The sequence below is a fragment of the Orcinus orca genome, chromosome 15, assembly GCF_937001465.1.
Source record: "Orcinus orca chromosome 15, mOrcOrc1.1, whole genome shotgun sequence".
In the NCBI taxonomy this organism is placed as follows: domain Eukaryota; kingdom Metazoa; phylum Chordata; class Mammalia; order Artiodactyla; family Delphinidae; genus Orcinus; species Orcinus orca.
In genome coordinates, this window is record NC_064573.1 from 77,801,369 (window position 1) to 77,815,880 (window position 14,512).

At 49.0% G+C, this 14,512-nt stretch overlaps 2 protein-coding genes across 2 annotated transcripts in view; both read right to left on the reverse strand.

Moving 5' to 3' along the window:
- NOS1 (nitric oxide synthase 1) overlaps positions 1-4,438 on the reverse strand; it is a 50,581-nt gene extending 46,143 nt beyond the window's left edge. Inside the window, exons 1-3 of the mRNA XM_049697945.1 lie at positions 4,280-4,438; positions 3,179-3,270; positions 65-206 (exon numbers count right to left, since the gene is read on the reverse strand). Of these exons, the coding sequence (XP_049553902.1) occupies positions 65-206; positions 3,179-3,270; positions 4,280-4,423 (378 nt within the window). The 5' untranslated portion in view covers positions 4,424-4,438. The remainder of the gene's footprint in view (positions 1-64; positions 207-3,178; positions 3,271-4,279) is intronic.
- A 1,030-nt stretch (positions 4,439-5,468) lies between these two features.
- LOC125961207 (nitric oxide synthase, brain-like) overlaps positions 5,469-14,512 on the reverse strand; it is a 60,875-nt gene continuing 51,831 nt past the window's right edge. The window contains exons 4-5 of the mRNA XM_049697695.1: positions 7,100-7,228; positions 5,469-5,786 (exon numbers count right to left, since the gene is read on the reverse strand). Coding sequence (XP_049553652.1) covers positions 5,469-5,786; positions 7,100-7,228 — 447 coding nt within the window. The remainder of the gene's footprint in view (positions 5,787-7,099; positions 7,229-14,512) is intronic.

Sequence of the window (14,512 nt, forward strand, 5' to 3'; positions counted from 1 at the left end):
GTCTGTGGATAAAGACAGTTTGGGAGGATGAGAGACCAGCTGGGGGAGGAGTGGGGGCACGCACCTCTGTGAGCTCCACGCTGGCTGGATCCCCCAGGATGGAGCCGTCAGGCTGCTTGTAGCCAGCATAGCGGATGAGCTGGGAGTTCCAGACTCGAAAGTCATGCTTGCCGTCGGTCCTCTGGGGAAATATGGTGATGGCAGATCTGTGGCGGAGAGAGGGGGACATTTGGCATCAGGGCTGGGCTTGCACTTTGGGGACATACTGGAAAAAGTGTCGCCCAGGCCAATGAGTGCATAAGGCTCAGGGCCCACGGTGCAGCTGTTGGAAGGGGAGGGACCTTGCTCTGTCTCTCCACTGGACCGCTGGGGAGGAAGGGTGGAGGATAGGAGGCCTGGTGTGAGGATAGGAGGCCTGGTGTCAGCTCACTGAAGGAAAGAGAATGCTTCTCTAACTGGAGACTTTCAAACAATCTTGACTTGCGCCAGTTTTCCAGAAAGTTCTTTTGCAGCAGGTAATCCTCAGGGAAAAAAACATCAGATCCTGTTTCCTTTTAAGAGCTCACCACTGATTCCCAGTTTTAGTCTTTCTTTTACCACCATCATTATTTATTGTCCCATTTGCTCACCCCCTGTACCACAGCAAAGTCTACAGACGTACGATGAATAAGAAATCAACTTCCATTTGTACTCATATTCATTTACTTTGAAAGAAAACTGACGATCACCCCTGGCCTTGCCCACCTAAACAGGCAACCGTGAGACCGTGTACTGTTATTAAATTGTAGAAAGATGTGGTTGCCTACGGAAGGCACCTCACTGGAGCCCTGCTCCCTTTCTGTTAAAAGGGAAATCAGGGCTTCTCTGGTGGCACAGTGGTTGAGAGTCCGCTTGCCAATGCAGGGGACACGGGTTCGTGCCCTGGTCCGGGAAGATCCCACATGCCGCGGAGCGGCTGGGCCCGTGAGCCATGGCCGCTGAGCCTGCGCGTCAGGAGCCTGTGCTCCGGGAGAGGCCACAACAGTGAGAGGCCCGTGTACCGAAGGAAAAAAAAAAACATAAAAGGGAAATTGGCGTTTTGGAGAGGTGTTATAATGATGCCTTATCCTCTTTGGTACCATCAGAAGGATTGGAACAAATGGAAAGGAGAGTAATTTTTTCACGAAGTGGTTTGATATTATCTCCTTCCAGGAGCTCCTGTTACCTGGACCCATCAGTTCCATCCACAGACCAAATCCTAGGCTATGGAAACCACATCCTGGCTTGTGTCAACACGGGGATGACATCATAGGTCCAACCCAAAGCTCACAGATCTGCTCCCATTCACACCCTGCCCCTGGAATCCTGCCCTGCTGCTCCCTTGGTTGGAGTCTGTTTCTGCTGTCATGTACCCAATTTCAAGGCCCGATTCAAATTTGCTTTCTCCACACAGCATCCCCTGTCTTGTCTAGTTCCCAGGGCCTCCCTTTTAGCATTTAGGTCATACTGTCTGCACAAGACAATATTGCATTTAATACTGCAGGGAGTGGTGTGTCACACCTCGGGGTGAGTCTAGGACCCAGGCTGAAGGCGGAAGTCATATAGAGCCAAAGATGCTCTTAAACATCTCTTAGCGAAGGTGCCATATTGGAGATGAACACAGACTGAGTAAAATTGTGAGCATTTCCCTCCAGCGTTAAACCACACGGCTGTTTCTCTGGTTGAGCAGCAGATAAAGCCTGTTTGTGTGTTTAAAAAGTGTGTTTAGAAACTCCAGAATCTCACACAGTGGGGTGGGATGCTTACTCTGTGTGTGGGAATGAGCCCAATGGAAGACATGAACAGGTTTACACCTCCCATCTCCCAATCCTGCTAAGCATAATGTTGCAAAATGGCAAGTCTACTGCCCTGTGCTGTTTGAATTACATCTCTCTCCCTCCCTTCATCTCCCTTGTCCACCTCCCTCCTTTATGCTTAGATAGTTTCTATACATGGTGTTCATTCTCTTATGGCCTCTCATTGTGTCCAGATGTGTAGTTTCAAACTTGTAAAAAAAAAAAAAATTAGCCAAACATTTCATCAATAGAATATCTCATTTAGACCCACTCCCCCAATACAGAATTGAAAAAAGTAAAGGTGCACTGCCTACCCTTTGGCGATCCCCGCCCCATATTACCCCATCACAGCACCATTTGAAAACTACCAAAATAACCCATAAACTCCTTGAGGCCAAGACCTTGACTGGGCCCTCCTTTAATGTTAGGATATGCAGGAGGGCTCTTTATTGTTTTCTGAGGGGTGAGGTCTTTTAGGAAAAAGATCTGAATACTAATTTCCCAAGCAGGCCCTGGGCTTAAATTACGGGGTCTTTTCCTATTGGTGGGCTCAGCTGGCAAACACCATTTCCTTCTCAAGGAAGAGACTTGTCCAAGAAAGCCCATGCTTAATGCCAATAGGTCACTTTGGGGATGAGCTCAGTGTAGCCTGAGGGCTTGTGGGAATATCCCTGCAGTGGTCCTGCATGGCCCCAAGATGGGGCTGGTCCTCAGCTGCTGGGAACAGATGCAGGGGCAGGACTGAGGGAGTAGGATTAACAACTGTCACTGCCTGTCTGCGGGGGGCCCCAGCTGTTCCCTTCTAGCTGCTCCTCTCCCAGCTGAGACTTGCCAGTGTGGAAGCCAGCAGCTCACATTGGCGCCTTCCTGCCTTGGCCTGTATCCCGTGGCTTTGTTCTTCACGGGGGGCAAGAGGAGTCCCAGGTGCGGCTCGGCTTGGTGGAACCAGAAACGGTGGTCCCCACGGCAGCGTGGAGAGAAATTGCCTTTTAAACCCAGGGAGGCTCAGAGGCGGCTCCAGGCAACAGAGCAGGAGCTGGTAAATCAGGTCACCACCGGCACAGGGATTTGCCTGTTCCTGGGAATCTGAAACATCCCTTCCTGTTTCCTCCCTGGGTGATACCGAACTGTGGAATAAACATGATTCTGGTCGCTGTAGTCTTGCAAACCACATGGGAATCTGTTTCTCCCGGGAGAGAAGGCACATGCTGGTTAGAACGAGGATGCCAGGCTACCTCTCTCGGCTTGACACCTGTCCCCGGGAAAAGAGGGGGAGCATTTCCTTCACAGGGGGGTGAACGCCAGACCCAAGGGTCAACAATGGGGGTACATCGGACTCCGCTCCCCTAAGCGGGTCAGCTCACCTGAGGTTCCCTTTGTTGGTGGCATACTTGATATGGTTACAGATGTAGTTGAACATCCCGTGAGCCGTGGTACAGTCGCGGGCATCGAACACCTGCAAGGGGTATATCGTGGGAGTGATCACCTCCTCCTTCCCCATTCATCACCCCCAGGGCAGCCCTCCCCATGGAGGAGCGCCCAGAGCCCACCCCAGCTGCTGCGCCCCTGGAGTAGTGAGCATCTCATTACTGAGTCCCGGGCTGGGTTTTATCTTTTTTTTCTACCCTAATAACTATGGCCAATCAAACCAGGAAAAATCCCCTAAAAGTAGGCATGGAGTGTAAGCGAATGTAGGAAAGAGATGCTGAGCAAAGGAGGGACTTTAAATGGGCTGCCTGTACCTCCTATGAGGTTCCTAGAGATTAGGGACTTAAACATAAAACAACCAGGGGCTTCCCTGGTGGCGCAGTGGTTGAGAGTCCGCCTGCCGATGCAGGGGACACGGGTTCGTGCCCCGGTCCGGGAAGATCCCACGTGCCGCGGAGCGGCTGGGCCCGTGAGCCATGGCCGCTGAGACTGCGCCTCCGGAGCCTGTGCTCCGCAACGGGAGAGGCCACAACAGTGAGAGGCCCGCGTACCACAAAAAATATATAAAAAATAAAAAAAAAATAAAACAACCACAAAAAAACCAGACACCCCACCCCCACGCCCCCCACCCCAAGATTGATAACTAATCTACTTCCAAAATGAAACTATTCCCTAGAGGAAAAGAAATCACACCAGGGGACGCAGAATCTAATGCTTTTAGGGAGTAGGCAGATAATGGAAATAAGGCAAGAGAGGAGGTATAAGACAAAAGGGGCAAGTGGGGTCTGCAGTAAACTGGAGAGTATAAGCCCTACCTAGAGACATCAGATTCAATTTTTAAAAAAGATTGTTTGGGCTAAATAAGATATAAGCCAGATACAGTCATGATCTGAGAATTTGGGACCCCATGGTCACCATCTGAGAGTTCACCACAGCCACCAAGTGCCCTTGCTAGGAGCTGACCCTTTTCAAAGCTCATTCCTCCCCCGGCAACCCCACCAAAGGGCTCTTCCTAGTATCTGAGCCTGACTGCTCACCTGCAGCTTGGACCACTGGATCCGGCCGACGCAGCGGGAGGCATTCCTCCAGGCGTGCTTGGCCCCGTAGATGAGCTCTGTGTCCTTGAGCTGGTAGGTGCTGGTGGTTTCGATCTCTTTGCTCACCTCTTCCAGCCTCTCCATATGAGCTTTGGAGCCGAATCTGAGGGAAGAGAAAAGAGACATGGGAGCATCACCCTCTCTACTAAATTAGAGGTTGGTGGAAGGAGTGAGCTATTACAGGAGGCCAGAAGCCACAGAGTCTGGACTGATATCTGGACACAACAGTTTCAACATAAAGCAGAGACTGGCAAACTCAAATGCCTACAAAGGCCCGGCAGTGTACATAGGACTGAACTGGCTGGATGGGGACTGCAGCAAACAGGTGAGCCTACGCCTGGTCCAAAGGGGGCAGCCCCAACTCTGCTCTAGCCTGCTGTTGTCTGATAGGAATGGGGGCCTGGTACTGCCAGATTTTCTTTCAAGAGAAACTGGAAATCTGATTTTTAAAGGCAACTCTTCTAATTTTTAAATGGTGGCAATAAACTGAATTTTAGAAAGTTAAAAAGTTCTTATGAAAAGGTTCAGGCTTACAAAAAGGTATAGAGGATAATGTAATGGATACCCATGTCCCAAGCCTAAGAGATGATAAATAAATAAGAAAATATATTATAGTTCCTTGGGGACTACTCTGCACCATAGCCCACTTTCTTTCCAGGAGTGCCTGCTGTTTTGAATGTGGCATTTAGCATTCTCATGCTTTTGTTTATATTTTTGCCACTTGTGTATCTATCCCCTAAATCACGTATAGTATTTTTCTGCATGTTTAGAAAGTTTATGTAAATGGGGCTGTCTTGAACGTATCCTTCTACAGCCTGTCCTCTTCTTCCTTTGCTCAAAGTTATTTAGGAGCTTCATTTCCATGAACATGCAGAGTTTTAACCTGTTCATGTTTACAGCTGTATAGTATTCCATTACAGAAAATGCCACAGTTTACTTACACATTCTCCTATCAATGGAGTTGAGATTGTTTCCAGTTGGCTCTTTAATTGTTTTTCCTATTCTAACAATGTTTCAGTGAACATTCTTAGGCAGGCCTTCTTGTGAACAAGTGTGAGAGTTTCTTTAGGGAATATACCCAGGCGTGGAATTGCTTGAAAAGTCTCAAATTTAAGCAACACTTTGCAGGCTAAACAAAAACACTTCTAGGGGCCAGATCTGGCCCTTGGGCCACCAGTTTTTGACCTCTGTGCATGGCAGGCAGAGGCCTTATGCTCAGGTCTTGGTTCAACTGTCTGCACATTTGGACCTGAAGTCTTTGTACCCAGTACCCGGTCTTCCCAGTGTAGACATGAACTTGCCTTTTAATTGATGAGAAGTACTGATCAATAAACTCTTTGGCAAGAGGGAAGAGCTGTTCTTTTGTGCGGACGTCTTCAGGCCTTCGTATTTGCTGAGAAGGAAGCATGATGGACCCCATACAGATGTGCTCAGTGCATCCCGTTCCCTGGAAGGAAGAGAGATTTGGGCTATTGCTTCATTTCACCCAACTGTGGCACGTGTAGGGTTGTGGACCTGGATCTGACATTCATGGTGGGGCTTCCCCGGCTTTAATTCCCAAAGCGGATTTCTCACATACCAGCTTCTAATCACTGTTGGACCTGGTTATCAGCCCAGGTAAGGAAAGGGCAAGCATCACTTTAAGGTCCTGAATGTGTTTGCTCTACTTAACTGGGGGGAGATGGGCTTTGTGACTGTCATTCCCTGGGAAGCAGAACCATTGGTGCTGAATCCCCCAATATGTTTTGATCCCATGTTGATCAAGAAGGAGCTAGTAGAGTGATTATAGTAACTTGTTAGAATGTGTCTGTGGGATGTTGATTGCAGAACATAGCCCTAATTCTTCCCCTCCCTGTATTCACAGCCTTTGCTATGTGACTTTATAGCAATTCTCATCAAGAGGTAAAGCCTCTTCCCTCTCCTTTTGAATCTGGTCTTGTTTGGGCCAATAGAATATGGCAGAAGTGACACTGTGCCCATTCTGAGTCTCGACCTCAAGAGATCTTACACATTTCTGCTCATTCTCTCAGGACACTGCAACCAGCATGTGAAGGAGACCAAGCTAGCTTGCTGGAAGATGAGAGGCCGCATGGAGCAGAGCTGAGTTATCCCAGCCAGGGCCATCCTAGACCAGCCTGCCGAGGGCTGACCCCTCAGATGATCGCAGAAGCATGAGATCAGCAGAACCACACAGCCCATCTGTAGGCTTTTGGAAAATAATAAGTGGTGGTTGTTTTAGGTCACTAATTTTGGGGGAAGTTTGTTACACTCCAATAGCTAACTGATACAACATTCCTCCAAGAGGCCCATTTTCCAGAAAAATGTAAAACAACAGATTGGTTGATTGACTGAAAAATATATAAAATTTAGAGGACAGACTGAAAACCAAGAAGGGTTTGTCCAAAACTCCATCAGTGGTCGGACTGTGTGAGAGAAAAAGAACGTACTTAGAACCAGCAACTCCCCTTTTGAGTACAAGGGGACACAAATAAAAAGCATTTGCACAAGTAAGTATCCACCAGTGGTTCTCAAATGGGGGTGAACTTCCCACCCAGGGGACATCTGGTAATGTCTGAAGACATATTTGTTTGTCACAACTTGGTGGGGGCGGGGTACTGGCATCTGGCTGGCACAGGTCAGGGGTGATGCTCAACGTCTTATAATGCACAGGTTGGTCCCCACGATAAGAATTACCCAGTCCCATGTGTGGATATCACTGGGGTTGAGAAACCCTGGTCTCCCCCTTGCTGGGGTACTCACCAACGTGCTCTTAAGGTGGAGGGTGTCAGAGAGAACCACATCGGTCTCCCAGTTCTTGACCTTGAGGAAACGAGGGCACTTGGAGGGGCTGCCATTCTTTATGGGAGACTGTTTTCCCGAGGCGGGGGGCTGGAGGAGAGAATAAAGATGAGATATTATGCATCTGAGGGCACTGGAAGATCGTTTCCATTGGGATGGGGAGAGGTGATGCTCTTCCTGGAATCTGTCACCAGTCACCAACTGTCCGTGACTCTCTGGGATGGACACATACAAGGTAGCTGGGAACTTGGTCCCTCTACCTGTGCAGAAGGAGGCACCGTGGAAGAATGGTTCAGGTTCTGTTCTGGGGAGAGGGGTCAGGAACTCAAAGGTGGTCTCTCTGGAGTCTAGTACGGGGTCTGGCACACTAGCAGGGACTTAATGAAAGTTTGTGGAATGAATAAGTGACTGAAAGAACACTGTCAGTGTCTTCAAATGATAACAGCCCTCAGGGCGGAGGAATCAAACCTGAGGCTGGGTCAAGTGACTTGGATTTCTGGGCCTTCCTGCCATAGCCCGAACTCACCATTCCGGGCAAGTACTGGGAAAACAAAAAGTTTATGTGAGAAAGGTTTGAAGCATAGAATACTTTCCCCCGATTTCAGATTTCTGCTTTTCAAAAAGGCCAAACATGTCCCTGCCTCAGGCCTTTGCACTTACTGTTCTCTCCATCTTTTTTTTTTTTTTTTTTTTTGCGGTACGCGGGCCTCTCACAGCTGCGGCCTCTCCCGTCGCGGAGCACAGGCTCCGGACGCGCAGGCTCAGCGGCCACGGCTCACGGGCCCAGCCGCTCCGCGGCATGTGGGATCCTCCCGGACCGGGGCATGAACCCGTGTCCCCTGCATCGGCAGGCGGACTCCCAACCACTGCGCCACCAGGGAAGCCCCTGTTCTCTCCATCTTGAATGTCTTCAGTGCTCCATTTATCTTCACCTCTGTAAGCAAACTGTCCAGTAGGTGAGCGAGGATAAGCCTGGGCTGACAAATGTTGGCCCATCCCTTATGAACTTCATCGATAAGGATCATATTCTGTCTTGGGTGTTTCTGAGTGGTTGTCTACCTGCCTGGGCAGAGGTGTGCTCGTGCATCAGACAAGCATCCGCAACTCTAAGGGACAGGCAGCAGGCACACCCTGATGCAATGGCCGAGCAACGGAGGGGAGAAGATGAGACGATGTTGCGTCACTCAGGCCAAAGAGTAGAGCAGTGGGCAGTGACCTTGAGGCAGGGCATTCACACATTCAGATTGTATTTACTGAGCCCCTACTATGTGCTAGACACCGTTAGGCATTGGGGACACTGAGGTGAACAAGGTAGTCAGGATCCTTGTCCTTCTGGAGCATTGTTTTGGGAGAAGCAGAGGTAAATAATAAGTAAACTAATATGTGGATGATATAATTTCAGGTGGTGATAAGAATATAATATAGAGGGAGGTAATGGTGACAAAGTGGAGGGGAAAGAGGCAAGTGCAAAGACCCTGAGGTAGGGATGAGTTTGCTCAGTTCAAAGGACCAGCAAGGAGGCCAGTGTGGCTGGAGTGGATGAGTGAGGATGAGTACAAGGAGATGAAGTCAGAAAGGAGGCAGGGTCCACGTCTCATCAGCCTGGAGGTGCTCAGGCTGGCAGGGAGCTGTGAATTAGGATTAAATCAGGTTAAGCCTAGGACAGAAATCACAGGGAACTCTGAAGGACAACTACTGAAAACCAGCATTCAATGAGCACTTGCTATGTTCCAAGCAACATCATCCCCATTTTACAGATGAGGAAACTGAGGCACAGAGAGGTTAACTAAGTTGTCTAAGACCACAGAGCTAGTAAGCTAGAGCCAGGAGTCAAAGCCTGGCAGTCTGGCCTTTGAAACCATGCCCTGAACTGTTTGACTATCCTGCCTCTTGATGATCACGCACAACTCACTCATTCATTCAGTCATTCAACACGTGTTTATTGAATATCTCCTATGTGCCAGGCAAGTCAGTAAGGGCCAGGGCTACAGTGACAAACATACAGATGGGATCTGTGCCCTCACGGAGTTCACAGTCCAATGGGGATGGGGATTTAATGAACCACTATAACTGAGTGAACCGGGTGCTATAACACGGGACGTTGGCAGCGGGTAGGGGGCTGCGGAAGCACGCAGAAGAGGCGCCTGACCCAGAGTATTTGACTTCTAAGTCAAGACCCGAAGGATAAGTAGGTGTTCACCAGGCAAAGAAATGGGAGCACGGTCTTGCTGGCAGAGAAGTGAGAGGCATGGCCACCTTTCCGGCCGAGGAAGAGGAGCTCTGTGCTAAAGCGTCCACGCTGCCATGTTGGAGTTTGGGGAACAGGAGGCAGGTGACAGCATGTCACTGTTAAAGATCATGCCAGAACAGTGCAGGGAGCCATGGCAGAGAACAACGGGAAGGTACTGTGACTCAGGATCCTCCACACCTCCCTGCTCTGGCCAGACCCAGTCATCCCCAGTGGCTCCCATCTCAGTGTTGGGCACCACCATCCAGCCACCACCTGTGCATATGCCACAGGGAGGAGCTTCCTGGACATCATCCTCTTTATCTCCCACCCCCCAACCCATCCCCGACTCCCGTCCATTTTAGCCTTCTAAATAACTCTAGAATCCATTTGGTCCCCTTTCTCCCCATCTACTGGCCAGCACCCTGTCCAAGCCTCCATCATCTTTCATTGGGGTGATTGCAACAGCCTCCTAAATGGTGGCCATTCCTCATCACTGTTGGTATCATTGTTCTGCTACTAGTAAAACTCGTAGTCCTGTTACAACGACTACTGCTATAAGCGTTACTGCTGTAGTGCCACCCCGGGAGCAGGAGAATGATGTCGATGAGCTCCTTAACAGGGAACAGGCAGATTCCCTACGTGCCCTTCTATCCTGCTAAACTCTTAAGCTATTTTACTCATGTCCCCACGTGAAGCCACGTCCAAACTCCACTTCCTTGGAAGGCCCGTCCAGACAACCTAAACTTCTTTACTTCGGATTCTATTTCCACTCCTGTGTCTTCCAGCAGATGTCCAGGTGATGGAGGGCACCTCTGGGCAGGCCTTTGTGGTGACAAACTCCTCTGATTGTGCCGATGACCTGCATCCTTGAGAAAATAAAATCCTACCTTTCCCGCGTGGGAGGCACCCCAGCCATCCTCCCTAGGCAGGGCGTCACTTAGCCCGTTTAGAAACTCTCTCTCTTAACACCCTGGAGGTTGAGGGGCAGCTGGAATCCCACAGTGGGGATAACAGACATGGTGTTGGTGGTGGGGTCGGGCCCAGGACCCGTGGAGGTGACAGGAGGGCAGGAGGGTGGGGAGCCTGACAAGGAGGGAGGAAGAGAGGGGTGGGGTGTGGCCGGTGGGCAGGCAGCCATCATTGGCAGGGTGGAGGGAGTGAGATAACAGGCAGTAAAAGAGGTCACGTGCTGAGGGTCCAGATGTGCGAGGGGTGGTCATTACGAGACAAGTAACGGGGGGCTCAGGCGCGAGGTGTGCCATTCCGCACCCCAGGCTGTGTGAACTGCCCACTTGAAACCAGGCATTAGGAGGCCTCTGGCAGGGCTGCTGTACTTGGGCTTTGATGTTTTAATTAGCCAGCAGTAATGTTAGATGACGCAGGAGGGGACAAATGGGGAGATTAATATAGCAGTCAGGGGCCTGCATGGGGGATGCAAATGACTTTTCTGAGTGGGGACCTAAGCTAAAAATTCAGATTAGTGGCCCTTGTGGGTTGTTAAGCTGGGGATGGGGCACAAGTGGACTTTGGGCTGCGGCTGTGTGTTTGTTTCTGGATTTGTGTCTGGGGTAGACAATGGAAGCTTTTCAGGTTGCGGGAGACACTGACTCGATTTCAGTGGGTTCTATGGGAGGGCTCCTCCATGCCTGTTCCTAAATTTGCAAAGGAGGCTCTGAGCTCCTGGGCATTTCAAAGGCTTTGTCAACACCTCTTTGCTTGGGGAGCCTGCAGAGAGGCTCTGAGGAAATGGAAGGAAATGATCTCGCAACCCAAGAGGAGACAGCAGGTGAGGTCATGTCAGCCTGGGGCCCTGAGCCAGGAATTCAGCTTGTAGGAGCCCCGGCACCCTCATTTCTTGCCCCTTTCCTTCCCTCCCTGCTTCCTCTCTTTCAACAAATACACACTGAATACGTACTATGTGCCAGGGACTTGTGTTCTAGGCCCTACAGTGATCCCCATTCTCTTGGGAGAAGCATCTTCTAGCTGCATGTTCTGAAGCAGGGGTTTGCTAACTGTGGTCCCGTGGGCCAAATTTGGTCTACCATCTAATTTGGTACAGCCCATGGACTAAGAATGGTTTTCCCACTTTAAACTTGTTGAATAAAAAAGTCAAAAGAAGGATAATGCCCCACGACAGGTGAAAGTTACATGAAGTTTGAATTTCAGTGTCTGAATAAAGTTTTATTGGCACACAGCCAACCTTGTTTGTTTCCATATTGTCTATGGTTGCTTTTGCAATACAAGGGCAGAGTGGGGAAGTTGTGATGGAGACTAAGATGGGATGGCCCACAAAGCCAAAAATATTTCCTATCTTCTCCTTTACAGAAAAAGTTTTCAGACTCCTGATTTGAAGGATTAAATTCCAGTGGCTGAAAGCTAACCTATCTTACTTATGTCTCCATCCACTTAAACATTGCTGAGTCAGAGATCACTCCTGATCATTCTCTAAAACAGCGTCCCATCCTTGTTACTCTCTGCCCCTTTATCATGCTTTATTTTTATTCATAGCACTTATCACTGCCTGTAGTTTATGAGTGTATATGTATTTGCACATGAATGTATGTAGTTATATCTCTTTATCTTATATAGATTTACATATATCTTTATAGATGTTTAGATATAGATACAGTTTTTGCCTACTCACCATCCACTTTGCTCTTTTGCCAGTCTCTAGACCGGTGCCCAGCACACACTACGTGTTCAACAACATGTTCATTTGAGGTCTGCTATGGACTGAATTGTATCCTCTCGAATTCGTATGTTGAAGCTCTAATTCCCAGTGTGACATATTTGGAGATAGGGCTTTTAGAAGGTACTTAAGGTTAAATGAGGTTATAAGGGCAGGACCCTAATCTGATAGGATTAGTGGTCTCATAAGAAGAGGAAGAGAGATCGCTCGCTCTCTCTTTCCCTGTGTGCACAGGCTGTGTAAGGTGGCCGTCTGCAAGCCAGGAAGAGAGCCCTCACCAAATGCGACCATGCTGGCACCACCCTCCAGAACTGTGAGAAACAACTTTCTGTTGTTTACGCGGCTGAATCTGTGGCTGTTGTTTTGGCAGCTTGAGCTATTTAATATAAGGTCTAAATGCATTTCAAATTGTAAAGCAATTATTCTCCAATAAAGATGTTTAAATAAATAAATAAATGCAGTTCAAAACTGTGGAGTTCCTTAAATGCTAAGCCAAAGACTTTGGCCTTGATTTAGTAGACAGTGGAGAAGCTGCCTTATGGAGGGGGTGGCATTATCGAAGCTGAATTTTAGGAAGTATGTGACTGCTGGGACTACAGGAGGGAGAGGGTGAAGGCTCAGAGACCCAGGAGGGGGCTGCTGCACCAGTGCAGGGGAGGGGCCTGGAGGGTGGAAAATACAGCTGCAGGAGCAGATGACAGGAAGGCAGGAGATGGGAGCTGGGGTGCCAGAAGCCGGACAAGAGCCTTGTAGCATGAGAGGATGGGAGGGAAAAGAACAAAGTCAACAATGACTTGGAGGCTTCCGGTCTAGGTAAGTGGGAGGATGCGAGCCTTTTAGCAGACGTCGGGAAGTAAGGAGTGGAAGTGGGGGGAACGTGGAGGGAGGATTTAGAGGCAGGAAGATAGATGCTAGACATCAGAATCTGGCAGATCTAGAAACAGAGGCCAGGCAGCCTGCCCTCCTCCGATTGTGGGCTGTCACAGCCAGGAGGCTCACAGTGAAACTGGGACATATTAGGAACTGTTAGGAGTTGAACTGTGTTCTCCCAATTCATACCTTGATGCCCTAACCCCAGGACCTCAAAATGTGACCTTATCTGGAGTCTTTAAAGAAGAAATTAAGTTAAAATGAGGTCATTAAGGTGGCCTTAATCCAATATGACTGGTGACCTTACAAAAAGGGGAAATTAGGAGGCAGACACGTATACAGGGAGAACGCCATGTGAACACGAAGACCGTCATATACAAGCCAAGGACAGGGGCCTGGAGCAGCTCCTTCCCTCACAGCCCTCAGAAGGAACTAACCCCGTAGCCACCTTGATCTCAGACTTTTGGTTTCCAGATTCTGAGCTAATAAATTCCTGTTGTTTAAGCCACCCAGTTTCTGGTGCTTCCTCCTGAAAACAGCTCTGGGAAACGAATCTAGGAGCTGAGGCCCAAACCTGTACAAAGCAAGTAAGTTCTCATTCTTTCACTGTTGGTGTCAGCGCCAGCTCCTCCCTCATAGGCCTTCAGCGACTTGCCCTGCTTGGCTTGCTGTAAAATGAGGGCAGCACGCTGGGGCTGAGCCGGGCAGCGGGCCATCCAAACCAGGGCCTGGATACCACACACCATGCTGCAGCCCCTTAGCTGCAGCCCCAGGCGGCACTGTTCCAATCTGTGGGTACCACCCCTCAGAGCAGCAGGTATAACCCGGTTGGGAGCTGTGGCAGCTCAGTTTCTAGAACCACGGGCCCGCAAACCAGCAAGTACGCACCCACCCATGCAATTAAAAAATTGCTACTTATAAAACTTAACCAACAGCGTTAAGTACCTTGGAGTATAATTTCCCTGTAGTGTATTCAAAGCATGATTTCTAAAGTGATTCATTCTTTATAATAACTCCACAGAAGCTTGAAATGGCTTATTCTTTCCCCACTCTCTCTCTTTCCCCCTGATTCAATGGTCCGTGTTCTATAGTCTGTGGAGGATGATTACAGAAGGGGGTGCTTGGGAGTCAGACTCATCACAGTTTGGGTTCACAGACAAGGGCCTCTGGAGGTGAGGTTTTGTTTGTTTTTTTTTGACCCTGCAGGGCTGCATGTGGGATCTTAGTTCCCCGACCAGGGATTGAACCCGCACCTCCTGCAGTGGAATCACGGAGTCCTAACCATTGGACCGCCAGGGAAGTCCCAAGGGATTTTGAAGTTAGCTTGTTGTTGCTTTCTCCAAATGAGGTGATGCTTGTAGTGACAATGATCTCACAAGATGATCAGAATATTAGACAACTTTAAACTTGGTCCCATTGCCAGACCAGAATGTACACTATGAATTAATTTTGAGAAACCCTGTAATTATCTTGTGGCCCATCCCTATTCTATTGCATTGTACTGTGTGTGTTTATTAAAAGCATTAACTTGCTAAATGTAAATATTTAAAATGCACAACAAGCTTGGTGATCATGTTTTGGACTT